At 35.6% G+C, this 25,177-nt stretch overlaps 5 protein-coding genes and 1 pseudogene across 8 annotated transcripts; 3 read left to right on the top strand and 3 right to left on the bottom strand.

Moving 5' to 3' along the window:
* The first annotated feature begins 3,089 nt into the window (after positions 1-3,089).
* Positions 3,090-5,028, top strand: LOC106419897 (nucleolin 1). 2 transcript variants are annotated; one of them, XM_013860743.3, is made up of 5 exons: positions 3,090-3,284; positions 3,550-3,620; positions 4,060-4,383; positions 4,464-4,583; positions 4,658-5,028. In XM_013860743.3, exons 1-5 carry the CDS (start codon positions 3,201-3,203, stop codon positions 4,893-4,895), a joined length of 837 nt encoding a protein of 278 aa, XP_013716197.1. In that variant the 5' UTR covers positions 3,090-3,200; the 3' UTR covers positions 4,896-5,028. The 2 variants fall into 2 exon arrangements, with proteins under 2 accessions (XP_013716197.1, XP_013716195.1); XM_013860741.3 differs by having other exon boundaries at positions 4,446-4,583.
* Positions 5,029-9,282: 4,254 nt separating this feature from the next.
* LOC125591353 lies at positions 9,283-13,229 on the top strand (annotated as a pseudogene).
* A 151-nt stretch (positions 13,230-13,380) lies between these two features.
* On the bottom strand, positions 13,381-15,446 carry LOC106420034 (B3 domain-containing protein REM9-like). The gene is made up of 3 exons (XM_048765451.1): positions 14,144-15,446; positions 13,776-14,070; positions 13,381-13,684 (listed from the first exon to the last, which is right to left on the bottom strand). Exons 1-3 carry the CDS (start codon positions 14,567-14,569, stop codon positions 13,656-13,658), a joined length of 750 nt encoding a protein of 249 aa, XP_048621408.1. The 5' UTR covers positions 14,570-15,446; the 3' UTR covers positions 13,381-13,655.
* A 1,752-nt stretch (positions 15,447-17,198) lies between these two features.
* Positions 17,199-20,270, top strand: BNAA09G49560D. The gene is made up of 3 exons (XM_013860651.3): positions 17,199-18,300; positions 18,508-18,930; positions 19,867-20,270. The coding sequence occupies exons 1-3, from the start codon at positions 17,477-17,479 to the stop codon at positions 20,105-20,107; spliced, it is 1,488 nt and encodes a 495-aa protein (XP_013716105.1). The 5' UTR covers positions 17,199-17,476; the 3' UTR covers positions 20,108-20,270.
* Positions 20,271-20,354: 84 nt separating this feature from the next.
* LOC106419816 (GDP-mannose transporter GONST2) lies at positions 20,355-22,966 on the bottom strand. 3 transcript variants are annotated; one of them, XM_013860653.3, is made up of 10 exons: positions 22,515-22,966; positions 22,311-22,442; positions 22,048-22,240; positions 21,837-21,976; positions 21,617-21,746; positions 21,442-21,540; positions 21,208-21,362; positions 20,999-21,109; positions 20,795-20,892; positions 20,355-20,695 (listed from the first exon to the last, which is right to left on the bottom strand). In XM_013860653.3, the coding sequence occupies exons 2-10, from the start codon at positions 22,421-22,423 to the stop codon at positions 20,652-20,654; spliced, it is 1,083 nt and encodes a 360-aa protein (XP_013716107.1). In that variant the 5' UTR covers positions 22,424-22,442; positions 22,515-22,966; the 3' UTR covers positions 20,355-20,651. The 3 variants fall into 3 exon arrangements, with proteins under 3 accessions (XP_013716107.1, XP_013716106.1, XP_022564731.1); XM_013860652.3 differs by having other exon boundaries at positions 20,993-21,109; positions 22,515-22,962; XM_022709010.2 differs by having other exon boundaries at positions 20,993-21,109; positions 22,311-22,436; positions 22,515-22,962.
* A 574-nt stretch (positions 22,967-23,540) lies between these two features.
* On the bottom strand, positions 23,541-24,567 carry LOC125591352 (josephin-like protein). Its single transcript, XM_048765452.1, has one exon. The coding sequence runs from the start codon at positions 24,082-24,084 to the stop codon at positions 23,689-23,691; it is 396 nt and encodes a 131-aa protein (XP_048621409.1). The 5' UTR covers positions 24,085-24,567; the 3' UTR covers positions 23,541-23,688.
* Positions 24,568-25,177: the final 610 nt, after the last annotated feature.

Genomic DNA, 25,177 nt, shown 5'->3' with positions numbered 1-25,177 from the left:
TTTTGTATGCAATATATATTAAAATGATGTGGCATACATGTTAATGACAATGTTTCGTAACCACAACAATACATAATTTTATCTTTTAAACTATTAAATAATAAAATTTATTAGTTTTATCACTTTAAAAAAAAATCTATGATATATAACAAGCCAGTTATTTTATATTTTTCTGTTTATTTATTTATATATACAGATTTTTATGAGTAACTAATAATTTTTCATAATTATAATTCTACTTATACATTAAGTTATAATTTTTTGGTCAATATGACATATAATGTTGGGTTCACCAATAGAATACATAAAAACTAACTTTTAGATTTGATAACTGGTAGTTTTACTTTTATTTCATACATTTTATATATCTATTTTTAGATTAAATATTTTATATATAACCAGTGTATCATATAATTTTAAAATAATTGTAGTATTCTTATAAGTAAATATAGTTTAATGTTTTATTTATTAGATATTAATAAATTATTTATATATAATATTTGTTTAAATGATAATTTTGGTTAAATATAATATCTTACCATACAAAAGTAATTAATTTCTGTTTCTGAAAGTATAAGACTTGCTTAAGAATGAAATTTTGGATAAATATAATATATTAGCATAACTAAAGTAATTGATTTTATTACATAAACTTTAAATTTTTACCTTATTTGCTCTCCGTCCCATTCTTTCAACGAACATATATAGATAATTGTTTTTACTTTTAACAAGAAAACTTTATTTCTTCAACCTAATTTTTCCGCAAAAACTATATCAACCCACACTTTAACCACAAACTCTTCATTCATCATTTTTTTTCTTGCATCCAGTACTTAATTAAACTCATGTATCTCTTTCTGATTATTTAGATAGTTCATGTTAAAATCAAATGATTATTGGAGAGCTAAGATACCAATAGAGAGTTTTGATTCAATACATGTAATCAGTTAGTATCTATGGTAGCTAGTTGTATATTATTGCTCCTACTCTCCTAATTTAATATAAAGGATCAGTATATATTTTGAATCAGTTAGAGCATGATTATTCATGGGTTCTTAACAAAAATTCTTATGATTAAAACAATTAAAATAATAAAAAGTTAAGAAAAAAAAATGAAAGGTTCTTAATTATTAATTTTAAGAAACGGTTCCTATTTTGACACACATATGTGTCATATATTAATTGGTTATGTTTTATAAAGAAAAATAAAAAATAAATATATTAATATAATATTTTTTTTCTTTAAGAACCTCTTACAGGGTTTTACCAATAATCATAAAGCATGACTATCCACAGAAACTCATTAGTGTTTTCTAAAGATTATTTAAATATATAAATATACTTAAGTGGAGTTAAGAAACTCTGTTAAGAAACTGTTCGATTTTGTGCTTCTAATGATAGTTTTTTAAATTAAGAGTTTTTAAAAAAAATTACAAGATAAAATTTATTTATTTAATAAAAATGTATTAAAAGATAAAATTTTCAACATAGATTTTAAAATTAAAAAACATAAAAACAAAGATTAGTAAAATAAACGATATCCGTGCTCAGTTGTCGTCTTCATCACGTCCAAATTTACGCCATACATGTTCAACTAAATCAGCTTTCATTTGTTGATGCATTTATCCATCACTAATTTAGTTCGAACACCCATCATATTGACGATATTTGTTGGAATATCTATAGAATACGTGAGGTCCACATGTGAACTTCTGTTATCTTCGGCTTGTTGCAACTCTGAAACATCAAATTGAGTGTAACGAATAAACAAAAAAAAAGGAAAAAAAATAAACAAAGAAAGAAAAGATAGAGAGGAAGAAAAAAAACCCACTTTTCTTCTTTTACTTGCTGACACATATGACACGTATCCCTAGAAACTTTTTTGTAATCGGTCACGAAAGACTCATATTAAGGATCAGTTACAAATTGACTCATATTAAGGATCAGTTACATGTTTCAAAAAAAAAAAAAAAAATAAGGATCAGTTACAATTTTTTAATTAGTTATGATTTAATTAAATGACCCATTATTTAAAAACCGAGCAGAGAAACCACGATAATGGTGGTCTTAGTCACTAATCAGATTAAGGGGTGTTATTGAATTGGGTAATTAGAATAAATATTAGAATTAAAGTATGCAAGTAATTTGATGGAAAAGATATTCAAGTCCCATTTCCTACAAAGTCTTGATAGAAAAAGTAGATTTGTTTTAGTTAAAAAGATACATTGAATTCCATTAAAATTTACCATAACTGAATTATAACTAAATCTAAAAAATATTGAATACCACGGGTTTTCAATGGATTTAAATTTTATTTACCAAATACCCAATCTAATAACAGTGTATTTAGGTCTAGATTTAAATTCCACTCAATTCTATTAAATTATCCAATTTTTTTTAACTTTATCACTAGTCAGATTTTAATCAGTATTGAGTAGTACAACTTTCGGTTTTAGTTTAATTGTAGAAAAAGAAAGCTCTTTTTTCAACGTCCAAAATAGATAATTTTTTAACTTGTATACCCACTCTTAACCTTTTTTGCTCTCCGTCACATATATTCAACGTACCCAAATAGATAATTGGATTTTAGTTTAATTGTAGAAAAAGAAACTCTTGTTTACAACGGTCGAAATATTAATTTTTTAAAACTTAGTATACCCATTCTTATTTTATTTGCTCTCCGTTACATATATTCAATGTACCCAAATAGATAAATTTAGCTTTTTTTTTGTAAAAAATTTTACCGTAAAAACTAACTTTCAACATACGAAAATTGATAATTCACTTTTTACATTTATTTTACCTCTTAAAACTTTTCACTCTTTAGCTTTTTTACTTTTCTTTTACTTCAAAAGACTTTAATTTTCTCTAACCACTATTTTACAAGAAAAGCTCTCCAATATATTTTTCTTCAACCGACAAAAATATATATTTGCGTCTTACATTTCTCTTTCCAAAAAAAACTTCATTTTCTCTACACGACTCTTTAGAATTTTACCACAAATACCATCCACTATCTTTTTTCCAAAGTACAAAAAGAAAAAAGAATGTTTTCGCTTTAATTATAAATTTATATTAATAATAACCTTTAAATCACTAACCAAAAAAAAAAACAAGTATAAAGTCCCTGAAAGTTTGAGTCAGAAAATAAGATATTCTTCCTAAAATCCCTAGAGACAAAAGCATCGATCTTATCGTCCATGGAAGGATCTCCTCTCGCCAATTTTGTCAAGGAGTCGATGGAGAGATCCAGATCCTCTCCTCGGGTTTCTGCTCCGTACACGGTGAGTTTTTTCTTCTCCGCGCATCTAACGCGTCGTCACTTTGGCCCTCTCCTTCTTTGCTTTTGATTATTGTTCAGAGCTTCAAAGACTTAGTGTATGTTTCTTCCCAAACTTAGTGCATGTTTCTTCTCTATCTCTCTTACCCAAACCTTCTCCTAACTCTTTTGTTCTTGTTTTTTTGTCGGCGATTGTACTTTTTAAATTAATAATACATATGTATATACTTTTTAAAGGATTCTAATTACATTTTTTAAAATAATTTTAGTGGAAGAGGCCGTTCTCCGCTGATGCACATCTAGAGGTCGTGAAGTCGTACTATGATTACGTCAAAAGCAGGTGAAAATAAATTTCTGTTTTTTTTTTGTTGTGTAATGTTGATAGATAATTAGCAGGTCGAACAAAAAAAACCATTGGTTTTTGTGTAAAAAAACCATTTTTGTGTAATGTTGATACCAATAAATTTTCTATTATTTGGTTTAAATTGAATAGCTATATTCGTGGGAATATCTAGCTAATATATGTGTATATATTTATGATTCTGAATGACATGCTGTGGCTAGTTTGAAGTGAGAAGTCTGATTCCAACCACTGCTTTAATTTTTTATTTTATTCTCTGCTTGATGTTCTTGGTCGTTTTGATTGTAGTAGCTTAGCTACTGTAGCTAGGCCTTCTTGGTTTGAATCTTTGGTTTTTTGTTCGACCTGCTAATAAAAGAGAAATAAAATAACTTCACTTTCAAATGTGTTTGCTAATTGGTTCTATTTAAAAATTCAGGATAAGGATCGGTGTTGAAGGGTACGACACTTCCCTTCAACCCATTGAACTCTACCGGGCTTTGGAGAGTCTTTTCAAGGCATGTGGAGAATTCCACAACATCCAGATTCGCAGCGATCCAGTAACAAATGAGCTCCAGAGGTCGTGCATTGTTATCCTGCGTGGAGAAGGCGCAGGAGACAAAGCCTTGCAACTCGATGGAAGTGATATTGGAGGAAAGAAGATTGTCGTTACGAGTTTGCCTCCAGGACTCAGTGACCTCAGCACTGGGTTGAGTACTGATGTACTCGCTGCTAGGCACGTTGCACATGATCAAAGAAACCGGTAAGTTTTATTTATGCTATTCACATTTTCTTACTTATGCAAGTTGTGTTAATACAATGCAGTTTTTTTTACTCTTGCAGTAGCGAAGGCGTATCCGTGACTGGATATGCCACTTCTCTTCCTAGAGATGATATCAAGAATGCTTTGAGTAACCATTTCTCCACATGTGGCGAGATTACCGATGTTTTCCTTCTCAACAGGTTAGAAGTTAGAACCTTTCTCCAGTTTTGTTACAAAACCCAATTCGCTTAGTAACCATTTTTTTTTTTATCAGCCGTGCCCTCGTCTATTTCTACGGACTAGGCTCCAACCACCGTGCGGTTCAGCTGTCTGGAACTGACCTAGGAGGCTGCACACTGGTGGTCAAGGCCTTGCCCTATCCAAAGCCCAAAGAACCCGCTGGAGCTAGTGGCTGGACCCGTTTGCGTTACCGTTTTAGGTTGGCTACTCTCGCAAAGACAAGGGGGGGAACAAACACATCAGATGTGAGAGGAATTCGGGTTTTTATTTAATGAATTTCGGCTTGTTTATTTGTTCGGTTTAGTATATGTTTAATTACTACCAAAAAAACTTATATTTCGGATATGTTTAATTACTACAAAAAAACTTATATTTCGGGTATTGTTTAATTACTACTTGATTTCACATGGACAGTTTTTTAATCATTTGATTATAACAGAGAATGTAGAACTTACAAGTCTTCTCGACCGACTTTATCTTATTTGGTTCAAGAAAGAATTTACCGTTGGAGAATTATTTACGAATCACCCATCAATAACGACAACAAAAACCGCCTAGCATGTAAATAAATTATCAACAATCATGACAGTTCTTGTGTGATGATATCACAGACAGATTAAATTTACATTCGAAATTTACGGGAGACGGATCATAAATAATCAAGCAGTCTTGTTCCACGCTGAACTGCTAAATACGAATGTTCAATCCTCTTTTCGTCCTATTGAGTATTAGTACGAGACTGTAAAATATTTTATTAGTAACTGTTATTTTGGCTGTAATTGTTTATTTTGTGTGGAAAAAGAGTCAGAAGCCCATTGACTCAAATCGATATGTCTTTGGGTGGGTTGATAGATCAACTAGGTCTATTCGTGTTATTTGATAAGAACATGACTAATGAGAGAGACCCGTACATCAGTCATTCAATAATGAAAAAAATATCGTGAAACATCGAATAATGTGGCTAAAATTCGATTAAGCTTTGTCAAATTTCGTTGGAGGTTTTCCGTACATCAGTAATTCAGTTGCATACTAGAGAATCGTTAAAAATAAAGTCATATATGTGCATTATTTTTCGTTGGAATAAAAAAAAGTAGGTATTTTTTATTCACAGAATAAAAAGTAGTTGCTTAATGAATTTGACAGATATGTTCATTGTTGAGTATATATTTATTAGAAATAGGAAAATCTATAACTATAAAGGAGAGTTTTCTCTCACCTTAGCCCTCCATGTCAGCAAGAACATAGGAGCATTTTGTGCCACCTGTCAACCTGTTATTAACTTGCACGAGAGTTTTGGTTATTGGGCTAGCTGATTATTGGACTGGGCTGTTACAATTTTTATTAGGTTTCGTTAGTTTTCCTGTTGAAGATGCAGAGACAAAATCCGCTTGACGCTTCAGAACTCACCTCCTCTGATCTTCTTCGTCTGTATATCAGCTTAAGTTATCGTCTTCCGGATACACTAATCCAAGCATTAACGAGTTCTCCATCACTACTCCCACTCTCTTGAATTAAAGAGGAATTAGCATCCTCCAACGTAGCTCCGCAATATAAATGGGTTCGTCGCCTGCGTTCAACAGTCACACCACTGCGAAATCTCGAAGATCACTCTCTGTCAAGCATCAACTCCACTTATGGCGGATTCGTTCACTCTTCATCCCGACCCATTGGATCGACTTCTATTGATTATGTATGATGTTATATATTGCAGTTAATCATACGTTTTGGTTTTGGTCGATGAGATTGTTGTATATGTCGTCAAGTCAAATCATAAACTTCTTTCGAATCATAATCTTGCGGAAACTAGAACTTTCAAGAATAGCGATTACTTAGCTCCACTTTGGAGGCTGGTTATTGCGATGCCACGGTTGTGACACGTCCCCCCCTTCGTTTTGTAGGGAGGAATGTTAAGAGAGCCGACAAGCATATGGATGTGGAATTGGTGTTCCTCGATTAGAAGGTAATGATCCTTCAACAGCTTACTTTTATTAGTTTAACATTCAATTTTCTTTTCAATTGATTGGTTTTACCTAAGATCAGTTTCAACAGGTTTCTCTTTGCTAAGGTTTGGAGATTTTCCAACTTCGTAATTTCCATTTGTCATGGTACTATATGCTTTAGTCATTTGCAATGGCAAAGATGTTTGATTATATTAATTAATGAGCAAAATTTAACAGTCAAATAAATCGGTTTTCCCAAAGCCTTGGTGTCCATATACATATTAAAATTTGGTGAGTACTGTCGGAACGAAGTCAGTATTGTAAATGAAGAGCAAGGGTCGTACAGCCCTCCCGTGGAGGGCTAAAACTCAAAAATGTTTAAATCTTCTAATGGACACGTGAGACACAACAGGTCTCCACGTCAGATATTGTGTCTACATTGGGCTACATCCATCAGATTCTTTTTCAAGTAAGTGTTTCCTGGTTTTAAGTATTCTGTGGTCTATATGTTAGGTGCTCACTGCTCACGTTTCTCCCTGTCTCTAAACATGTTTTTAAATGGCAGACTTGTGCAGGAGCTGAATTGCTTACAAATGGTATTTTCTGGTTCATTATTTACCCTTTTATCACATCCAAAGATTTCAGTTTCGATTTTCTAAAGTTTTAACCCAAGAAACTGTCGCACAATTTGTAAGTTGTCTCTGAAATGCTTAAATCTGACCAAACATATATATATGTATTGTAGTTCATTGTGATTAAGCACTCAGTTAACACTTTTTCCTCCTCGGTAAAATTTTCTTAAGCTCCCTGGTGAGTTTGTATGCATAGACAACAGTAAAACATGATGATAATTACAGTAATGATGACTTTGATGGTGGTATCTTTGTATCTCATGAATTGTTCATGCTTGAATCCCCTTCCGGTAACAGTCATTGTTCTATCTACCCTTCTTTACATGATTCTATGAACATATTAGTATAACAGGTGTGGTATATGTTTGCGCAGGTGGCCATGCCCCTTCTTTGATTCGTCATCACCTTGTGCCCATTTGTGGTATGCTACACAACCTCACTGCTCTACCTTTTATTTCGGTTATTATGCAACAAAAAATAATAGAATAAAATTCAACTTCTGGTAATCCAAAAGTTTGGATTCGGTTCTGTAAGTAAAGACAATGGAAATGATTATTGATCTTGAATGGACTTGAGAATACATGGTAGTATGTAGTCTTAATTGACGTCGCAGGTATTCTGCTGTTAGGTTGATGATGCATGTACATTGCTTTGGAATTTTTGCATTGATCGTGAAGTTGAAGTACATGTTAATGTTTCTCAGAAGAACCATAGTTATAAATAACATATATACTTAGAATGTTTATGGTACACAGTACAAAAGAAAAATGTTACAAATCTTTTCCTTGATTTTGAAATGTTAAAATGGCAAAACCATTCTGAGAAATGCACTTTTCAATTATTTTACGACTTTGGATTGATCCACATTCCTCTAGCAATGCAGATAGAATCTTCATAAGGAAAACTGAAACAAGTCTCTCTGACTCTTGCAAGTTGATGCCAGACTAATGTCGTTGTTTGGTGAAACTCTAAATTATGTTCTGTACATAAGATATGAACATGTGTTCATTGTGGGATACAGTTAACATAAGATAACTTGACCTGAATAGCATTGAGAGTATGTGACCTCCAGTTTCCGGCATCATGGTTCTTTTGCGTTGTTGTCTTTAATTACGTTTGTGCAGATTGCAGAGTCACTGCCTCAAATCTGCTTATTATTTGGTTTGACGGGGGAAGAGATGATTGAGCTCATTGATACATTTCCAAAACCTTTACATGTATGTAAAAGTCGTATCAAGAAAAAAAAAGAAAAAAAAAAGAAAAAGAGGAATGGATCATTTCTTTTAAAGATGAATACATTGTATAATATTTAGTAACTGATTCTAACGATCAATCAACTGTACCACCTTTACACAATGCCATGCCCGCTTAACTTTCAGCTCATCAACCAGCATTAGTTACTTATCAGTATTCACCCGAATAAATATTAAGCTAATCGTCTCACTACTTACTGGTATTATACGATTTCATTGTACGATTATGCTCCCATTTTCATAAATAAAAATTATGACAATAAATCAGCGACTATAGTGACTAAATGCGAGGTAGAAAAATGGTTTTCAGAAAATTACTACATTTTCATGTGAAGCCTAACATACCAGAATTGATTAGAATTGATGATAGTTAGGACTACAATTATGTCAAGACATACAAAATCATATATATCAAGATAAATTGAGAATTAATATCAATATGTCGCCTCTCATAACATAACAATTTAGTATAGATTTTTATTTATAAAATATTGGTATTAACTATTAACTATAAATGATCTTATACATTTAGAGTATTTCCACCCCTATTCTATTTCTTATTATAAAAATTAAGAAATTATCTAGGATAGCAATTTTTAAGTTTTTGTCACAAAAATAGTCATCAATGAAGAAAATGACCAAAATAAGTTTTATTAAAGGATAATAGGGTTAACTAATCTAGACTTAGGGTTTAGAGTTAACGGGTGGAGTTTTGGGTATATGATTTCAAATTTTAAAAAATTAAAAATTAAAATTCTCATAATAAAAATTGGCTATTTTGGTCATTTTCTTTTTTTTTTAAGGCTATTTTTGTTACAAAAACTTAAAAAGAGCTATTTGAGAGAATTTCCCTTATAAATTATCAAATTAACAAATAAAAACTAAAATTAGATAAAATATATAACAAAGGCCAATACCATAATAGAACCTAAAATGTATAAATTTCAAGAATAAATAGGAAGAAATCATAAAAGTCTGTCAATCAATTTAATTAAGATACAAAAAACAATTAAAAAATAATTTCTAACTAGATTATTGTCACTAAATGGATCAGAAAACAATTTTTAATTCATTAAATAATAAAAGATACAAACCCGGCGCGTAGCGCCGGAATACCCCTAGTGAGTTTATAAAAAGGAAAAACTCTTGATTACGCTGAAACACCCTCGGTAAAGGTTCCAGGCGGACGGAGAGTATACGGTACGGGGGCACATGCCCCCAACTAACTTTTTAATTTTCTTTAACAAATACTATAAAATGTATATAAGTGATCCCAACTCAAAAATAAAATACAACGAAATTTTTTTGTGCCCCCTATTAAACATGTTTCTGTGTCCGCCCCTACCAATTCCAAAACGCAAGTCGGTGGCATCTCACAAATCAAAAACCTCTCTGAGCTTTAAGCGAGAGAACGAAATCAGTCTCCTTGTGTGAACACCAATCTCCCCGGTTATCAAATCTTTGTCTTAAAAAGCTTCATCGTTTCTAATCTTTTCGGTTTCTACGAAACCCTATATTTCGTGTACGTAGGAAGAACCAAGACATTGAATTTTGAATTTGATCGTGGAGAATGAGTGATCAAGATTTTGAAGGGAGTAGTGAACCAGTGGACCTTATCAATCATCCTTCAGGGATCGTTCCCACTCTTCAAAACATCGTCTCTACAGTTAGCTTGACCTAAAAGCGATAGCTTTGCAAGCACGTAACGCCGAATATAACCCTAAACGTTTTGCTGCTGTGATCATGAGGATAAGGGAACCGAAGACCACAGCGTTGATATTTGCCTCGGGAAGAATGGTCTGTACCGGAGCCAAGACCGAAGACTCCTCCAAGCTGGCGGCTAGGAAGTACGCTAGGATATATAATTCAGAAACTTGGATTCCAAGCAAAGTTCAAAGATTTCAAGATTCAGAACATCGTAGCTTCTTGTGATGTGAAGTTTTCCTATATGGCTTGAAGGGCCTACTATCACCACGCTTTCGCAAGCTACGAGCCGGAGATGTTTCCGGGTCTTATTTACAGGATCAGAGGGATGAAAGGAATGAAAGGAGCACAGATTGTGCTACTAATCTGTGTCTGGAAAGATTGTTATCACTGGAGCCAAGAAGAGAGAGGAGACCTACAAAGCCTTTGAGAATATCTACCCGGTCCTCACACAGTTCCAGAAGAAGTTCACCAGATAGGCCAAGCGCAGATATCGGAGTTGTATGTGGTCTTTTGTCCTCTTGGATTTGCTAAGCTTTCTTCGATTTTTCTCTTCCTTTAACGAGTGTTGATTTGATGTTTGGAATATGAGAAAGATTCATATGGAAGTATATTTATATTACAAAAAATATCTTTCAAAGTTTTGTAAGCCATACAAGGCATAGTAGAACTGTAGTATGCTTATATATTCTACTACAGATAGATCATGTAATAAACACGTTGCTCAATTGTATGCATCGGTAGCAATGTGGTTTCGTGTTCTAACACATGCATAATATGAGAAAACTCTTATTTCTTAGGTATGTAACGTTTGATATGAACAGTATGTAATAGAATTACATGAGTTTTTTTTTTTTTGTAAAAGAAGAATACATGAGTTTTAGACATTTTACACGATATGAAGTCTTTTTGATTGATTCCCAAGTTTGCGTAAATCTATTATTTGTAAAGCAGCTGGTTGTAGTATGTCAAGATAGCCAACAGACAGAGCCCTGACCATAAACGTTTTGACCATAAGCGTTTTGATATTAAAATCACCCTTACACAATTTTTCTATACTAATTCTCGTGACTTTTTTTTATTTTACAATTTTTGCCGCTCATCTAATAAATCCGGAAACGTGTTTGGACCGTCTTGGTGGTGAAAATCCATCTTCATCTCCTTAGGCGGAATAAAACAATCGATGGAGAGTCCATCTCTCCTCCATGCGAGTCACAGAGATTCCTCCCTTGAGATTCTCTCCAAATCTTGATATCAACACATCCGTTCTACCTGAGTGTGCTATCACCACTTCACTAACTTCTATTTAGAGATGGCATTTGGTACCACCCGCCCCGCATTGGCCCGCCCCGCTGCGGTCTCTCTCTCCGGCGGTTCTTTGCGGGTAAGCCCGCCGTGACCCGCGGTACTTAAACCTCTGCCCAAACCCGCCCCGCTTACTACATAGGACATTGCGGGCTGGCCCGCGGGTATGCAAAACATGATGTTTCATTGGGGTGAGCTTGAGAAGATGTTGTTGTTGTTGTTGTTGCACGGTGCAACTTGCTTCGGACGAGAAGATGGAGAGTTCCAGTGGAAGCTCGAGGAAGGAGAGAAGCTCCAGTGGTGGTGGAAAGAAGATGGAGAGAAGCTCTGATGGTGGTCTTAGTCGAGGAGAAGAAGAATCGGTTGGTGGTGCTGCTCCTCTGGTGCTCGTTGGTGGAGTCGTGCTGTAGAGAACCCTGATCGCCATTTTCGTCTCTTGACTCTTTTTTTTCAGGTGTAAAGACAGCAAATGAGGAAGTGGTCGCGGGTTATGTCGACCCCGCAAGACCCGCTGAGCCTAGACCGCAAAAGCCCAAACCCGCATGACACTTACCCGCGAGACCCGCTTTTAAATGGGCTTCGATTACCCTTACCCAAATCCGCCCCGCATGGGTCTTGTACGGGCCAGGCCCGCGGGCTGCGGTCAAAATGCCATCTCTACTTCTATTGTTCGGAAATCCTCCATCCATGACGACATTGTGCTTGCTTGTGAATTTAATTTTCACATTTGTGTATGTATGATAATTGTTAGCATTAGTCTATATTAACACCGTCTTCATTGCCAATAATTAAGTATTGGTAGCTATGCCGTATATTTTCATACTTCTGTTTTTTATTAGTTTAATATTTAAATATAGCTACACTCATAACTCTTTAAGGCCATGCGCATTAGAGGTTTAAAGGAGAGGATCACACGTTTTACGAAGAAAACAAAATATTAAAAAAAAGTAAAAGCGATGAAATTGATTCGTCTCGCCTCTCCTGCGTGATACCCTCTCTCCTAAAGTTCATCACTGTAGCGCGGATCCCACGACACATGGCGGTTCGCGATTGGTCAATTATTTTTTTTATTTTTAAAAAAAAAATCAAAAAAAAAAAGAGAAAAAAATTTAATAATAAAAAATTAAGAAAATGAACCCCAAAGAAGGGTTCACTGATGCTCTTGCTCTAAGTCAAGATAAAGAATGATCAATGTCTAAAAATTCTTTTCAACTTCTATACACCTTTGTTTTAGCATTGTCCAGATTTAGTACTATAAATTACTCCATATGTTTCATTATAAGTGTTATTTGAGACTTTTACACACAGACTAAAAAATCATTTAATTTTGCATGTTTTCCATATAAAAATATTATTACCCATACACCTACTCCTATTTCAACCAATAGAAAAATAAAATACAAAATAAAGTTAATAAATTATGCATCGAAATGCTAAAATGACACTTATTTTGTAATGAAATTTTTTTTTCTGCAACGACACTTAATATAAAACGGAGGAAGTAGCATTATATATAAATTAGTGCATGCAGTCCCTTGGAACCGATCACCTTTAGAGCATGAGCATTGGTGAACCCCACTTTGGGTTTCACCAAATTTTTTTAATATTTTTTGTGGGCCCATGAACAGTTATGAACCCAAATTTGTTGTTTTCTGCATTAGTGAACCCGAAGAACGAGTTCATAGGAATAAAATAATAATATTTTTTATTTGTTTTAAAATTTAAAATTATTCAAAATACATGAATAAAATATTAAAATATATTATAAAATTTATGAAAACATTTTATTCAACCTATGTTTTAGTTTTGGAGCTTAAGTTTTGGTTTTGAGATATGTTCTAATATTTTTGTTTGTGTTTTCAGATGTAGAAAAGTTATGTTAGAGTTTTGGAGTTTAAGTTTTGGCTTTCGAGATATGTTTTAATATTTTGGTTTGTGTTTTCAAATGTAGAAAAGCTATGTTTTAAAATTTTATGTTGTTTCTTAACTTAAATTCAATTCATAGAAACATTTTGTTCGATGATCAGTCTACGAATTCAACAAAGGAATTAAGTTCGAGAATGTTTAACTTAGGATAAAAGTACACATAGAAAAACCATTCAAGTTTTACAAACCGAAATACATAAGTTGATAAGTTGCTAATGAAACAAAAAGAAACAAGTTAAGATGATAGAGAGGAAAGACCGCAAAAGAGCCATCTAATTTCGTGAGGTAGAAGCAATGCTACCTGTAGAAGAAGAGAACACAAGTTAAAGCAGAACCAAAGTAGTAACATTGAAGATATAGACAACACAAAAAAGTCAAATGAGAAGACTTACCATCGATTCTGCTGAAGTGCTTGATCAGTAGTTCAGTACACTCCTTCCTTTCCGGACATACACACAGTAATGGAGTTGTCGTCCCGTCTCCAACCACGTTGAACACAAACAAATCTCCGTTGGTGCATCTGTTATCACGACAGAACTTTTTCCACCCTCTGCTGATGTAATATGCGCCGTCTGATTCGCTAAATCCGAAGCGCGCAGTCCATGACTTTCCCTCCTTGTTGACAAGTTTGACCTCTTTGCATTGTTGGTTCAAAGCACCACACCTCATAGCTTCCACAGGAAGAAACTACAAACACATACATAACATCAGCCAAGAAGCATTACTAGAATCACACAATAAATAACTAAATTTTACTCACCATTTTGTCGTCCTTTTGATTTGTAGGAGTAACCTCAGCCAAGAAGCAGTAGTCGTATGAGAAAGTAGGAGCATCATCCGCGTCGGCTTCTTCCTTAACGATGTGAGGATGTGTATACTGAATCTCACAACAGCTAGGACCAAAAGGAGTCACATGAAAGACCATGTCTCCTTTGTGTTTGAAGATGACAATGTCACCGATTCGAAGATCATGTGCTTCGGTGAACTCTTTCCAACCTTTGGTGAGTGTCCTGCCTTCTCGGATCACCTCCCAAATTTGATCCGAAGCGTCCGATCTTAGCTTCCATGGTTTATTGATCTCAGCCCCTTGTATGTGTTTTGAGTAGAAGTCAAGTGGTATTGCGACGCCACTTTGAAAACCAGGAAGAAGAGGCTTGAAGAAATGAGGTTCTCGGGGAGTTTCCATCTGCAACAATCGAGTTCCAATTACATGTATTAATCGAGTTCCAATTTAAAAAAATGGCATCAAACTACTATAGACCACACGAGACCACAGAACTATAGAAATCAAAAATGTGGTTTGTTTTTCCATTCAAGAAAGCATACTGAAGCTGTTAATCGACTAGTAACCATTGATGCTATCTATATTGCTATGTCAAAAATTCGGTTCAAAGGTCTAATCCTATCATGCATGAAAACAATTCTAAAAGAGCCAAGTCCGGTTATATTCATGTCCTAAATTAAAACCCCCTTTTACATTTCGAACCCTTACACGAAACCCCCAAATCGAAATGAAATCCATGATAAACGAACCCTAAAAGGAAACCGTATGTCGATTTTGACCAAGAAATCGAAACCCCCTTCTCGATTTCCCACCCTAAGACGAAACCCCCAAATCGACTTCCTTAACCTAGAAACCTCTCGAGATCAAATCGAAGCTATCTCGTCCTCGGAGTGATTGAGACTCACCTGAGAGCGTTTACGAGTGACTCCGACGACGAATTGATCGAGAAAATCTCCGGCTCTGGACTCCGACACGAAATTGCCTCACAGACGGAGAAACCCTAGATTTCGAAGAGAGAAGGGAAAATGGGATCTTTCACGCGAAACCCATTTTTTCGCACTCAACCCGCGCGATCGCGTAGCCACTCCCTCTGCGCCGCGTGGCATGACCCCGTATCATACGGGCTCACTTGGAAGACCCGGTTCACGGGTTGAAACCCATTTATTCATTTCTTTTAATCGAAAAGGCCTATGATACCGAGCCCATGACTCTCTCATAAACCCCCGATGCGGGTGGTCTTAGTAATGTTAAGAGTTTTTTCCCTTGTTCCTCGGTAGCACGAAAAATGAGGCTTAACCAGGGGAAATTGTGAAGCGGGTTTTCTTTTAGCCAACTCACACAGCGTTTCATTAGTAATTAGTAAAAGCACCCGAAAACTCCTAAGAATATCTCAAGCAAATTCGGCCACTTTCCCTAAGAACATATTATAGCCTCTGAATTGCTCTGCTCATATGCGTCAGAAATAGATTATTTCATTCATAACAGATGTAACAAAAGTTTATAAAACATCATCACATCCCTTTTAGTTTCTAAGTGAAATGGATGATTTAATGTTTCTTAGAAAAACCTTATAAAGAGCGTGAGAGATATCAAGTTGATCAAAAAAAAAACCTTATAAATTAGGTATTTATGAGTTGCAGTTTACATATCTTATTTAAGAAAAACCGTGAGAGATATTATAGTAACTGTCGAAACTAAAATTTTGTTTATTGTCTATGTCGGTAGGAATTGTACTTATTTAAAAAAAATGTTTTATATTATATTATTTTACGTTTCATATAAGTCCAAATGATTTATTGAATTTTGGCAGACTTGTATTTATATATACCAAACAAGGAGATTTTCAAAATCTTTATAAAGCTATTTTGTTGTACTAATAAAAAATATAAATCAAAGTTATGAACTAAATCTCATTTATAATCTTAAGATCTTTAATCAAGATAAAACTTGACTTGGTTTTTTTTTTTTGTAAATTTTTCAGTTACTTTCTGATACTCTTCAGTACTCTAGTAGATTTTGACACATTACCAGACCAAAACAAAATTTGATCAATTTAGTTAGATGTTTTCCTCACCTTGTATGCTCTGATCACTTTGGTTACTATTTATGGAAGATATAATTTCTATATAATGCTTCCAGATTTCTAATTTCTTTACGACTTCAACACCTTTAATTGTCTATATTTACTTGATGTTAAGTTGTTCAATAAGACGAGGTGGGAATCGGACAAAGACTTAAGTGGTGTAAGATATTTTATTTCTATCTCCTTCGTACACTTTTCTCTGAAAAACTCTGAAAAGGAATATGTCCATAGATATGAGGGAAGAGACATTAGCTTTAGTGAAAATGTGTTAAAAGTCAAAAGTGTATGTACATGCATTTATGTTTCTAAAAAGTTTGAGTGTAATTCTCATATGTACAAAAGATATCTTAGATAAGAGAAATGAGAGTGGCTTTTGCCGAGTCGATGCTTCTGCTAGTCTCTCTCTACTCTCTAGGTCTCCCTTTCAACGATGTGTGAACATTTTGGCCATAGCATCGTATCAAGAACCATCACGTAAACTTATTTCATTTTCTACTATTAGAAACAACTAAGCAGTGATTTATAACACATGTATACCACAGGATAGTGTGATGTAAAGACTCACTCTAAATTCTATACTATAATCCCAATTTACCCTTTTAATCTAAACTTTAAATCATAATCACTAATCTCAAACTCAAATATAAAACAAAATATATATTTACTTTGAATTAATGTTATTTTTTATAAATAAAAAAATTTGTGTGCTAATTTTGTCATAAAACATGATTTAGTAAAATCTAAAGAGTATTTCTCCTAGTTGATTTTTTTTTTAATCTTTAAAAGTTGGGATGTCACGTAACACCCCTAATTTATTTGTTACCGGTTTCTCCGTTGCTCCTCTGCGATATTTCGTTGACTATTCTACGTAAACTATTTCACATGCTATTTTTAGAAAAATATATATTTTTTCATAGTTTGATAAATCTTGTTGGCTAAGTGAAAGTATTAAGTGAACAAAAAAAAGAAGATAAATCTTGTTGGCTATTGTATAAAAAGAGCAGCTCGCCTTCTAAACTGAATCATCTGCCTCGAGCTCCACTTCAGGGTTATCTCTCTCTCTCGAGTTTTTATTTGTTTCCTTCCAACAAAACACATTGATAGAGTGCGTGAGGAAGAAGAAAGTAGCCTCCAGCTTCTGCTCTTTTTTTCTCCACTTTTGTTTTTCTTATTGCTAAACTATATAATCGACAAGGTAAATATTCTGAAGATATTTTTTTTCCAAAATGGGCATGAAAATAGCTACAACCTCAACTTTGCATCAATGTGTAGCTCATCACTCCTCTTCCCTGTCTCAAACCCTATCTTCCTCCACCGTTTCATCTCTTTCAAAACGACGTAGCATCGGCAACAACGGACGCTCTCTGTCCTGTGAGCTCTGGGAATCATCGAGACACACCAAAACTCACTTGCTTCGCAGAGCTTTTAGCACAAGCGTCGACCCCTTCTCAGAGGAGGAGTTTTCAAAAAAGATGCAAGAGCTTTCTCTCAAGTTCCAAGTCTCCAACGAAGAGGACAACGACATCTTTGGAAGTCATGACTTCAGTATAATGGACACAATGAAACCACCTTGGCATGAGACGGTCCAAATGTCAACCATCGAGAGGAAAGCAAACAGTGTCGAACTTCCTCTCTCGCTTCGGATTATAAAGAGAAAGCTAAAGATGGAGGAAGAAGTTATCAAACAAGTCGGTGAATCATCAGCTGTGAAGAGAGCCTTCTCTTCTATGGTGTTCATGATCCGTGAACTCCAGAGCTTCACATTACACATGAGAGAGCTTCTTCTCTTCGAAGATCTCCAAGGTGTCCTCCTTCGCGTGAGGAAAGAGATGCATGCATCGTTCGTTTGGTTGTTCCAACAAGTTTTCTCTACCACTCCTACGTTGATGGTCTCTGTTATGATCCTCTTAGCCAACTTCACGGTTTACTCTATCGGCACAAACTCCGCCTTAGCTGCCGTATCTTTGAGTTTCGACACGACGGAGACCAATGCCGGCTTAGATAAGGGGACATACAGTGCAACCACTCAAAACCTCTTATTTTTTAATAAGTGAGAGTCCGATTTTCTTCAAAAAATATATTTATTTTTACATTATAAAAATAAGAAAAGGGGTGAAATTTTTTATTTATTCGAAAATATTTTTATTTTGTCACAAATTTATTTATAGATATACTTATAATTTTTTGAAAAAACATTTATCAGAAACTTTTAATGAAATATTAGTTTAGAGACTTTAATTTTTTTTTTTTGCCTTAGGTCCCATGAGAAGTTCGACTCCTCAGTGATCAAGACATTCTCTGTTTCTTCTCCCACCGACGGCGGCAGCGGTGGGAACAACATCCGGCCGGTACAAAGCGGAACAGACGGCGATGGGTCTGACAAGTTCAGAATGTTATCTCAGTTTTCAACTTCGGATTCAGACGTATCTGCGTCGGGACAAGAAGAGATTAAACAGTGGAACTTGATCTTGGAGGAGTCGGAGAAAATGGAAACGTTGGATCACGAGACGATGAAGCAGATGGTGTCTCCGGTGGAGGCACGAGTAGAAGCTGAAGAGTCAATGGATTACTTCAAGACGGAGCTTCTCTACCAAACGGGGTTGTCTCAGCAGCCTCATAACGTTCTCCTTCTCGCTAATTACGCTCAGTTTCTCTACCTAATCATTCATGACTACGACAGGTAATTAACATTTAACCATCGTATTATAATGATAGCGTGATTTAAAATATTGTATTGATTTTGTTCTTTGTTTAGATCATGATTAGAGTGTGTAGATTTGGTTTAGACTCTTGCATGCAAATCTTGCGTTTTACATGTTGCAAAGTCGATCCTTATAGTCACAAGTAAATGTCATGGAGTAATAGTTCAAAAAAAAGAAGTCATGGAATGATAGATATGTGTAGGGGGTTAAGGAGATATATAAGGTGTTAGCTAACAAATTGTCATAATCAAATCACTATAAGAACCAATCGGATAGGCTTAAAATGAGTGAACCAGTTATCTCTTACCACTTAAGAGAAAGAAGACAACTAGTAGATAGAAAATTCCACATCTCCATTTTCAGAATAAAATAAAATAATGTCACTCTTGTGTTATTTCCCAAAGATTTTGTCTTTTAGGGTTCAGGGTTCCCAACAAATAAAAGATTTTAAAAAACTTGGCATGATAGTGGAGATATGGTGAAGTTCTGATAATTACTTCTCCTCCAAGAATCAAAATACTACAAAGTAAAAACTGATTTGTTAATAAGTTTTTGCTCTGACAAGTTGTTGATTACATCGGTGTCACATTAAGTGTTCCTAGGCACTAATCGCTAAAATGTGCATAACAAATAGTTCAATACTATTTAAAACCCAAAGATATTTTGATGAAAAAGGTCATCAGAAAGTACATTTTACCCATGACCCATAATTCAATAGCGTTTTCATTGCCGACAACTTTGATTTGATGCACCTGTCACGTTCTATAACCAGAACCCAATTCACTTATAACCTTCTCACTTACCCTTTTATATAGATTCTTATCTCACTACCCTAATGTAACAAAACCACACCTGTGCTAGATCTTTGTCACATTCTAACGTGGCCTCTTATTGTTGTTTGGGTCTGAATACAGAGCGGAAAAGTATTTCAAGAGAGCGGCAAAAGCAGAGCCAACAGACGCGGAGGCGCTGAATAAATACGCGACGTTTCTGTGGAAAGCTAGGAACGATATAGGGAGAGCAGAGGAAACGTTCTTGGAAGCAATCTCTGCTGATCCAACCAACTCATTTTACTCCGCTAACTACGCACATTTTCTTTGGAACACCGGTGGTGATGAGACGTGTTTCCCTCTAGATGCTCCACCGCAACGGTAACACAACCTAGCTAATAGAAAAGAGCCACAACAATTGTCTAAATGTACAGTGTGTTTCTTTTTTACAAAACTCATGTCATGTGGCAAATCTCCTTGGATTAATCCATATCGTCACGGACATGTCCTTTTATCTGGACAACCATGCGCCTGTCAGTTTCTCACCAGTTTACGCACTGAGGCTATAATTTGTTTATTAGTGTTTTAACAAATTTGGAGTGCAGTAGTCACATCAGAACAAACCCAAAATCTTTTGAGGTAAACAGATCAGAAATCTTAAATATACTAAAGAGTCCTCAGCAACCATTCAAGTCGAATGTATGGATTACTTATCCATTATCCATGTACAATTTATGGTTGATACGTTAAAGTAAGCTCTCAAAACTGAAAATCGATAGAACCTCCATGTTTCTACCTTGTATAAGAAAAATGTATCCAAAGTTGGAACTATTAGCTACAGATCGAGAAGCCTTTCTCTTCTGTGTTTTTTTTATAGAAAAATTGTCTTCAGCCTCTGCAACGAGTTGTACTTTGGCTTGGAAACACGGTTATGACATTTTGGCTCTGGCAAAGACAACACCAGCAAATAAACCTGCAAAATCAAAATCAACATACACCAATTGAATCTTTCCTACCTTAACTCACCATAGAAAAAGAGAGCATATAAGTGGAGCAGAACAGTTTTACTCACCAAAAAGTATGCTGAACAAATTTGGGAGACTGAGAGGGACATCAAAGAGTACAAGACCAGATAATGATATCGGAACCTTGTTTAATGAACCCACCAGACTGGCCAACATTATAGAAAGAACATCATACCGTTATAACCCACTTACAAATGAAAGATTATAAGGCAATGTTTCTTTCTGTAGTCCAAAAAGAGAGATACCTGTACGTTGTGGGTCCGGTTTGATGCAAGAACCACATCGAAGTGAAGCTGATGGCCAGACCAAGGAAGCCACTTGCTGTTGCGGCTACCCAAAACATTGCATCTTGTGTCACATCCCTGCCAAAGTGTAAAACACCAACAAATGTAAGGGTTTAAAAAAAAAGACAAGATACTAAATTTCTGGACAAGTGTAGGTCTATTTTAATTGTTCTTACGTGCTTATTACGTATCTCCATTCACCCAGTAAGATGATAAGGATTATGCCAAAAGGCAGTGACAAGAGATTATTCAGCAGCACCATTGACACCTCATTAAGGGACCCAGACTTTGTGGACTGTTTTGCTTTCTCCATGACTCGGCGCAGAGTAAGCTGTGACATAGAGTTGAACAAGATCATCATTATAGAGTGTGTGTGAATCTTGTTACTTGTTTCATAAGGGTGAACTTACTGAATAACTTGCAGTTAGAACGCAGTTGGCAGTCTGCCACGTGTACCCTACCGCGTTGAATGTAAGATCCGTGATGCCTCCGCTAATTGCAGAGATGATCTATATTGCAGACTCTTAGTTTGTTATCACTTTTGACATCAAACAGGGTTGCTACAGATGTGAGATTTTAACTTACCATCATGAACATTGCAGCCCAAACCTTGTTATTCTGCCTTTTTCGGAACATGTATAACTCCCCTATCGCTGTAATAATATTCGTTGCATTCTTCAGTATAGTCACCATAGCAACGTTTATGTATTTCAAACTGGAACAGAAACGTAATGTTACAAAATAAGTCTTTAAAATTAAATTTTCACCAATTAGTCTAGTCTCCTGACAAATGTTGAAACCTTACCTGTACATTCCTGAGATGAGCATGCCCACAAAGATAACATTAACAGGCATCCACACTCTTATCAACTTCCAGTTAAATCTTTCCACTGAAACCACTCCAGAGAGTTTTAGTATAGCTACCACCAAACAGCTGATCAAGTTCTGATAACACCAACTTTCGTCAAATCATCATAAAGGTAAGGATATCAAGCTCATGGATCAGTATCTCTTACTTGATACAACATCAAAGAGACTCCTGCGTTGAAATTATAGCTGGAGAGAACAATCTTATTCATAATTATCATGCTGCAGGAAGAGACACAGTAAGCTGCTCCAGAAACAAGAGGTCCCGAAAGCTTCACTGAACCGTGGCCACGTCTGGTACCTCCACCAACGGGAAGATACCTCCGTCTCCATCTGAGAAACCTGCAGCGAGAAACCAATAAAGTTCTATTCAATTTTCCTTAACACCATTCAGCCTAAGCATTACTGTTACCTTTCACTAAAGCCACTATGAAGTTGACAGACAAGGCTTTTACTAGCATTATCACTGAATCGATTCGGCTCTGATTCATCGTTAACAATCGCTTCACGTTCCACATCAGTCATATCTTCAAAGCTCCTGCAGCTAATTGAGATTTACGTATTCACGCAACGCGCAAGATAGTAGAGAGAGAGAGACATGGAAGCTGATGATTACCTTGAGAAGAATCGCAGATTCGTTCTCTCCCCCCCCTCAATTCGCGGAATCGAAGATGCGAGTGATGCGAATAAGGAAGATGATTACACTTTATATCAGCTCGATAATCGCGGGAAACACGGAGCGTAGATTCGATTCGAATCTGTACGATCGAGTAGTGGGAATCAGATCGTCGCCGCTTTGTGTGAAGAGGACGAAGCGGCGACGAAGGTGGCGAACTGGCCTTTTTAGGAAACACGCAACGCGTAAGAGGCGAGGAGGAACGTGGGAGGAGCGAGAACACCGAGGTAGAGAGAGAGAGAGTAACCGTCCATTTTGAAATCTCCAGCTTCTTTTTAATTATATTTCAAGATCAGAGCCATGAAGGGGAAGAAGATATGTGTTTGAAAACTTAGGTTTGAGGCTACGCCGGGAATCCATGGCGGGAAGATTGCCGGTGGCTGTGGGCGAGAAGTGTTTTTTAAACATGGGCTTGGTGGCCTCTGTGATTTGCTTAAACATTTGGGCTTTGTCATCACTTTTTATTTGATTTGGTCCCCTCGGGTTAATACTTTATTTGATTTTGATCGATATAAGATTTGCATACATACAGGAATATTAGTGGACCAAAAACATCAGCAGATTGATGTTTATTTACGATTAGTGGGAGTTTCAGCTTTTAGTAGACCAGCAAAAGCATAGTATTTTATAGCAAATTGAACGCGGCCTATAAGATGCAATCATTATCTAACAAAAGATATGCTAGAATTAGGTGAAACATCAGTATAAAGAGATTAGTCATTTTAGGCTAATCAAATTGTTAACACACATTGAATGGTTCAGGTGTTGGTGTACCATTCACTGAAGGTGGATACAATTGTTTGGATAAGCTATTTTTAGTTTACCTTTAGTAGATTAAATCATGTTACATGATGACATTTAAATATAGTTATTGCATATAATAAATATTCTGTGGTTCTTATGTTTATGAACACTTGAACAGCAAAGGTTGAACATTTCTAGACAGAGTGAGAGAAAGAGCAAGAGGACGATGATAACTGATCACATATATACTTTACTCCATCAACAGAAAGTCACATACAGACGTAGACAATTACATGTGATTCTCATAAATAAGCAAATAGATATAGACAATGAACAACGGTGACAACGGATTCGGGAGAGATGGAACTTGCTAAGAAGTAGAGTTTGATCTGGTGAAGGAGGATGATGAGTTGATGAACTCTATGCAGTCTTCTATAGCCTCTGATCTATGACTGTCATTGCTTATTGGCATGATTGACGGCTGAGATCTCCCTGAGGAGGAAGAAGAAGAAACCTTGGACGCTGGAGACTCTCTCTTCTTCCTCATCACCACTAGACGCAAACCTTTTGCAAATTTACAGCCAAGATGCTTAATCCATCTTGCTGCTGAGGCCTCTGTTTTCCTTGGTAACCTCAATCCGCAGCTCGTTGTGCATCCGGGGTTCTTACCACCATAAGGTCCCTTGGTTGCGGTCTGCTTAGCCGAGGCATCTCTCTGAACCGGTGTAGTCTCTGTATTGATTCGTTTTGTTCCAGTAGCTGACATAACAAGAGAGAGTGAGAGAGGTTTACAGGGAAAAAAATATGAGGATACTGAGAGAGATATAAGGGCATGAAGCTGAAAAAAATAGTGCTAATAGTTCAGGCAAAGAGGTGAAAAGACACGATTAGATGTATTCATAACATCATTACGCTTAGGCCATGATAAGCACTCGAGTCATAAACACATAAATAATTTCTAAGAGTGTAACTTTCCGATCCTATAATACAAAGAACTGTAGTTAAAGTGGATCTACAAATTTTCTAAAGAGAGCTATGCGCAATAGCAAAAAGAGAAGACTAGGTTTAGTTTAATTTTTTCATTCTTTCTTTACGGTCCACATAGGGAATAACCCTTTGTTTAAGTGAAGAAAAAGGTTATTTCTTGTGAAGCAACCATTTGGTATCATTATTCTTTGATATTCACTCATGTGTGCACCAAAACAATCTGAAAAAGTTATTTTTTGACTCCAGGAGGGGCCAAATACAAACGTACCTTTATGGATGGCAGGTTCCTTTCACGAGTCTGCGGCTAGCAAAAAAGAGAGAAAAAAACAAGTTAGTGGTGGGCAGCAGGCACAAGAATATGGGAAAGCATATAAGATGCATTTAATTACATGTGAGAACATTCCATAGGGATCAGAACAATAGTTTCTGCGGTATAAAGTCAAGTGATTAGATGCTAATGGCATGCGATTGACTGACATATATGACAGGCTTCAAAAATGCCAATAGGGAAAAGAATATAAAGCAAAACTGCTAGCAGGATAGATTTAACACCAACCATATCCCCAATGAATTATTATTTGATTCAAGGAGAACATTGGTTCCAATATTACAATTCACAAGAGAGATATTCCAGACATTCATTATGTACAGAAGAAAGGACAAGGAAGTAAAACTCACACACTGGAATCACCAAACAAGGATTGGATCCACATGATTATTCTGCTTTAGTCTTGAACCAACCTGCAAAAGTATTCCCTGCAAGACGTATGACGGTTCATGGCTGAGACAGAGCATACTACCACACCTAATCTGAGCATGGTTCAAACAGTAAACGAACAGAGATTCACATTAGAACGTTAACCCTAAGAGCA

This window comes from Brassica napus, chromosome C8 (genome assembly GCF_020379485.1).
Source record: "Brassica napus cultivar Da-Ae chromosome C8, Da-Ae, whole genome shotgun sequence".
NCBI classification, from domain to species: Eukaryota; Viridiplantae; Streptophyta; class Magnoliopsida; order Brassicales; family Brassicaceae; genus Brassica; species Brassica napus.
Note: the sequence above shows the minus strand (reverse complement) of the source record. Positions and strands in the feature narration are given on the sequence as shown.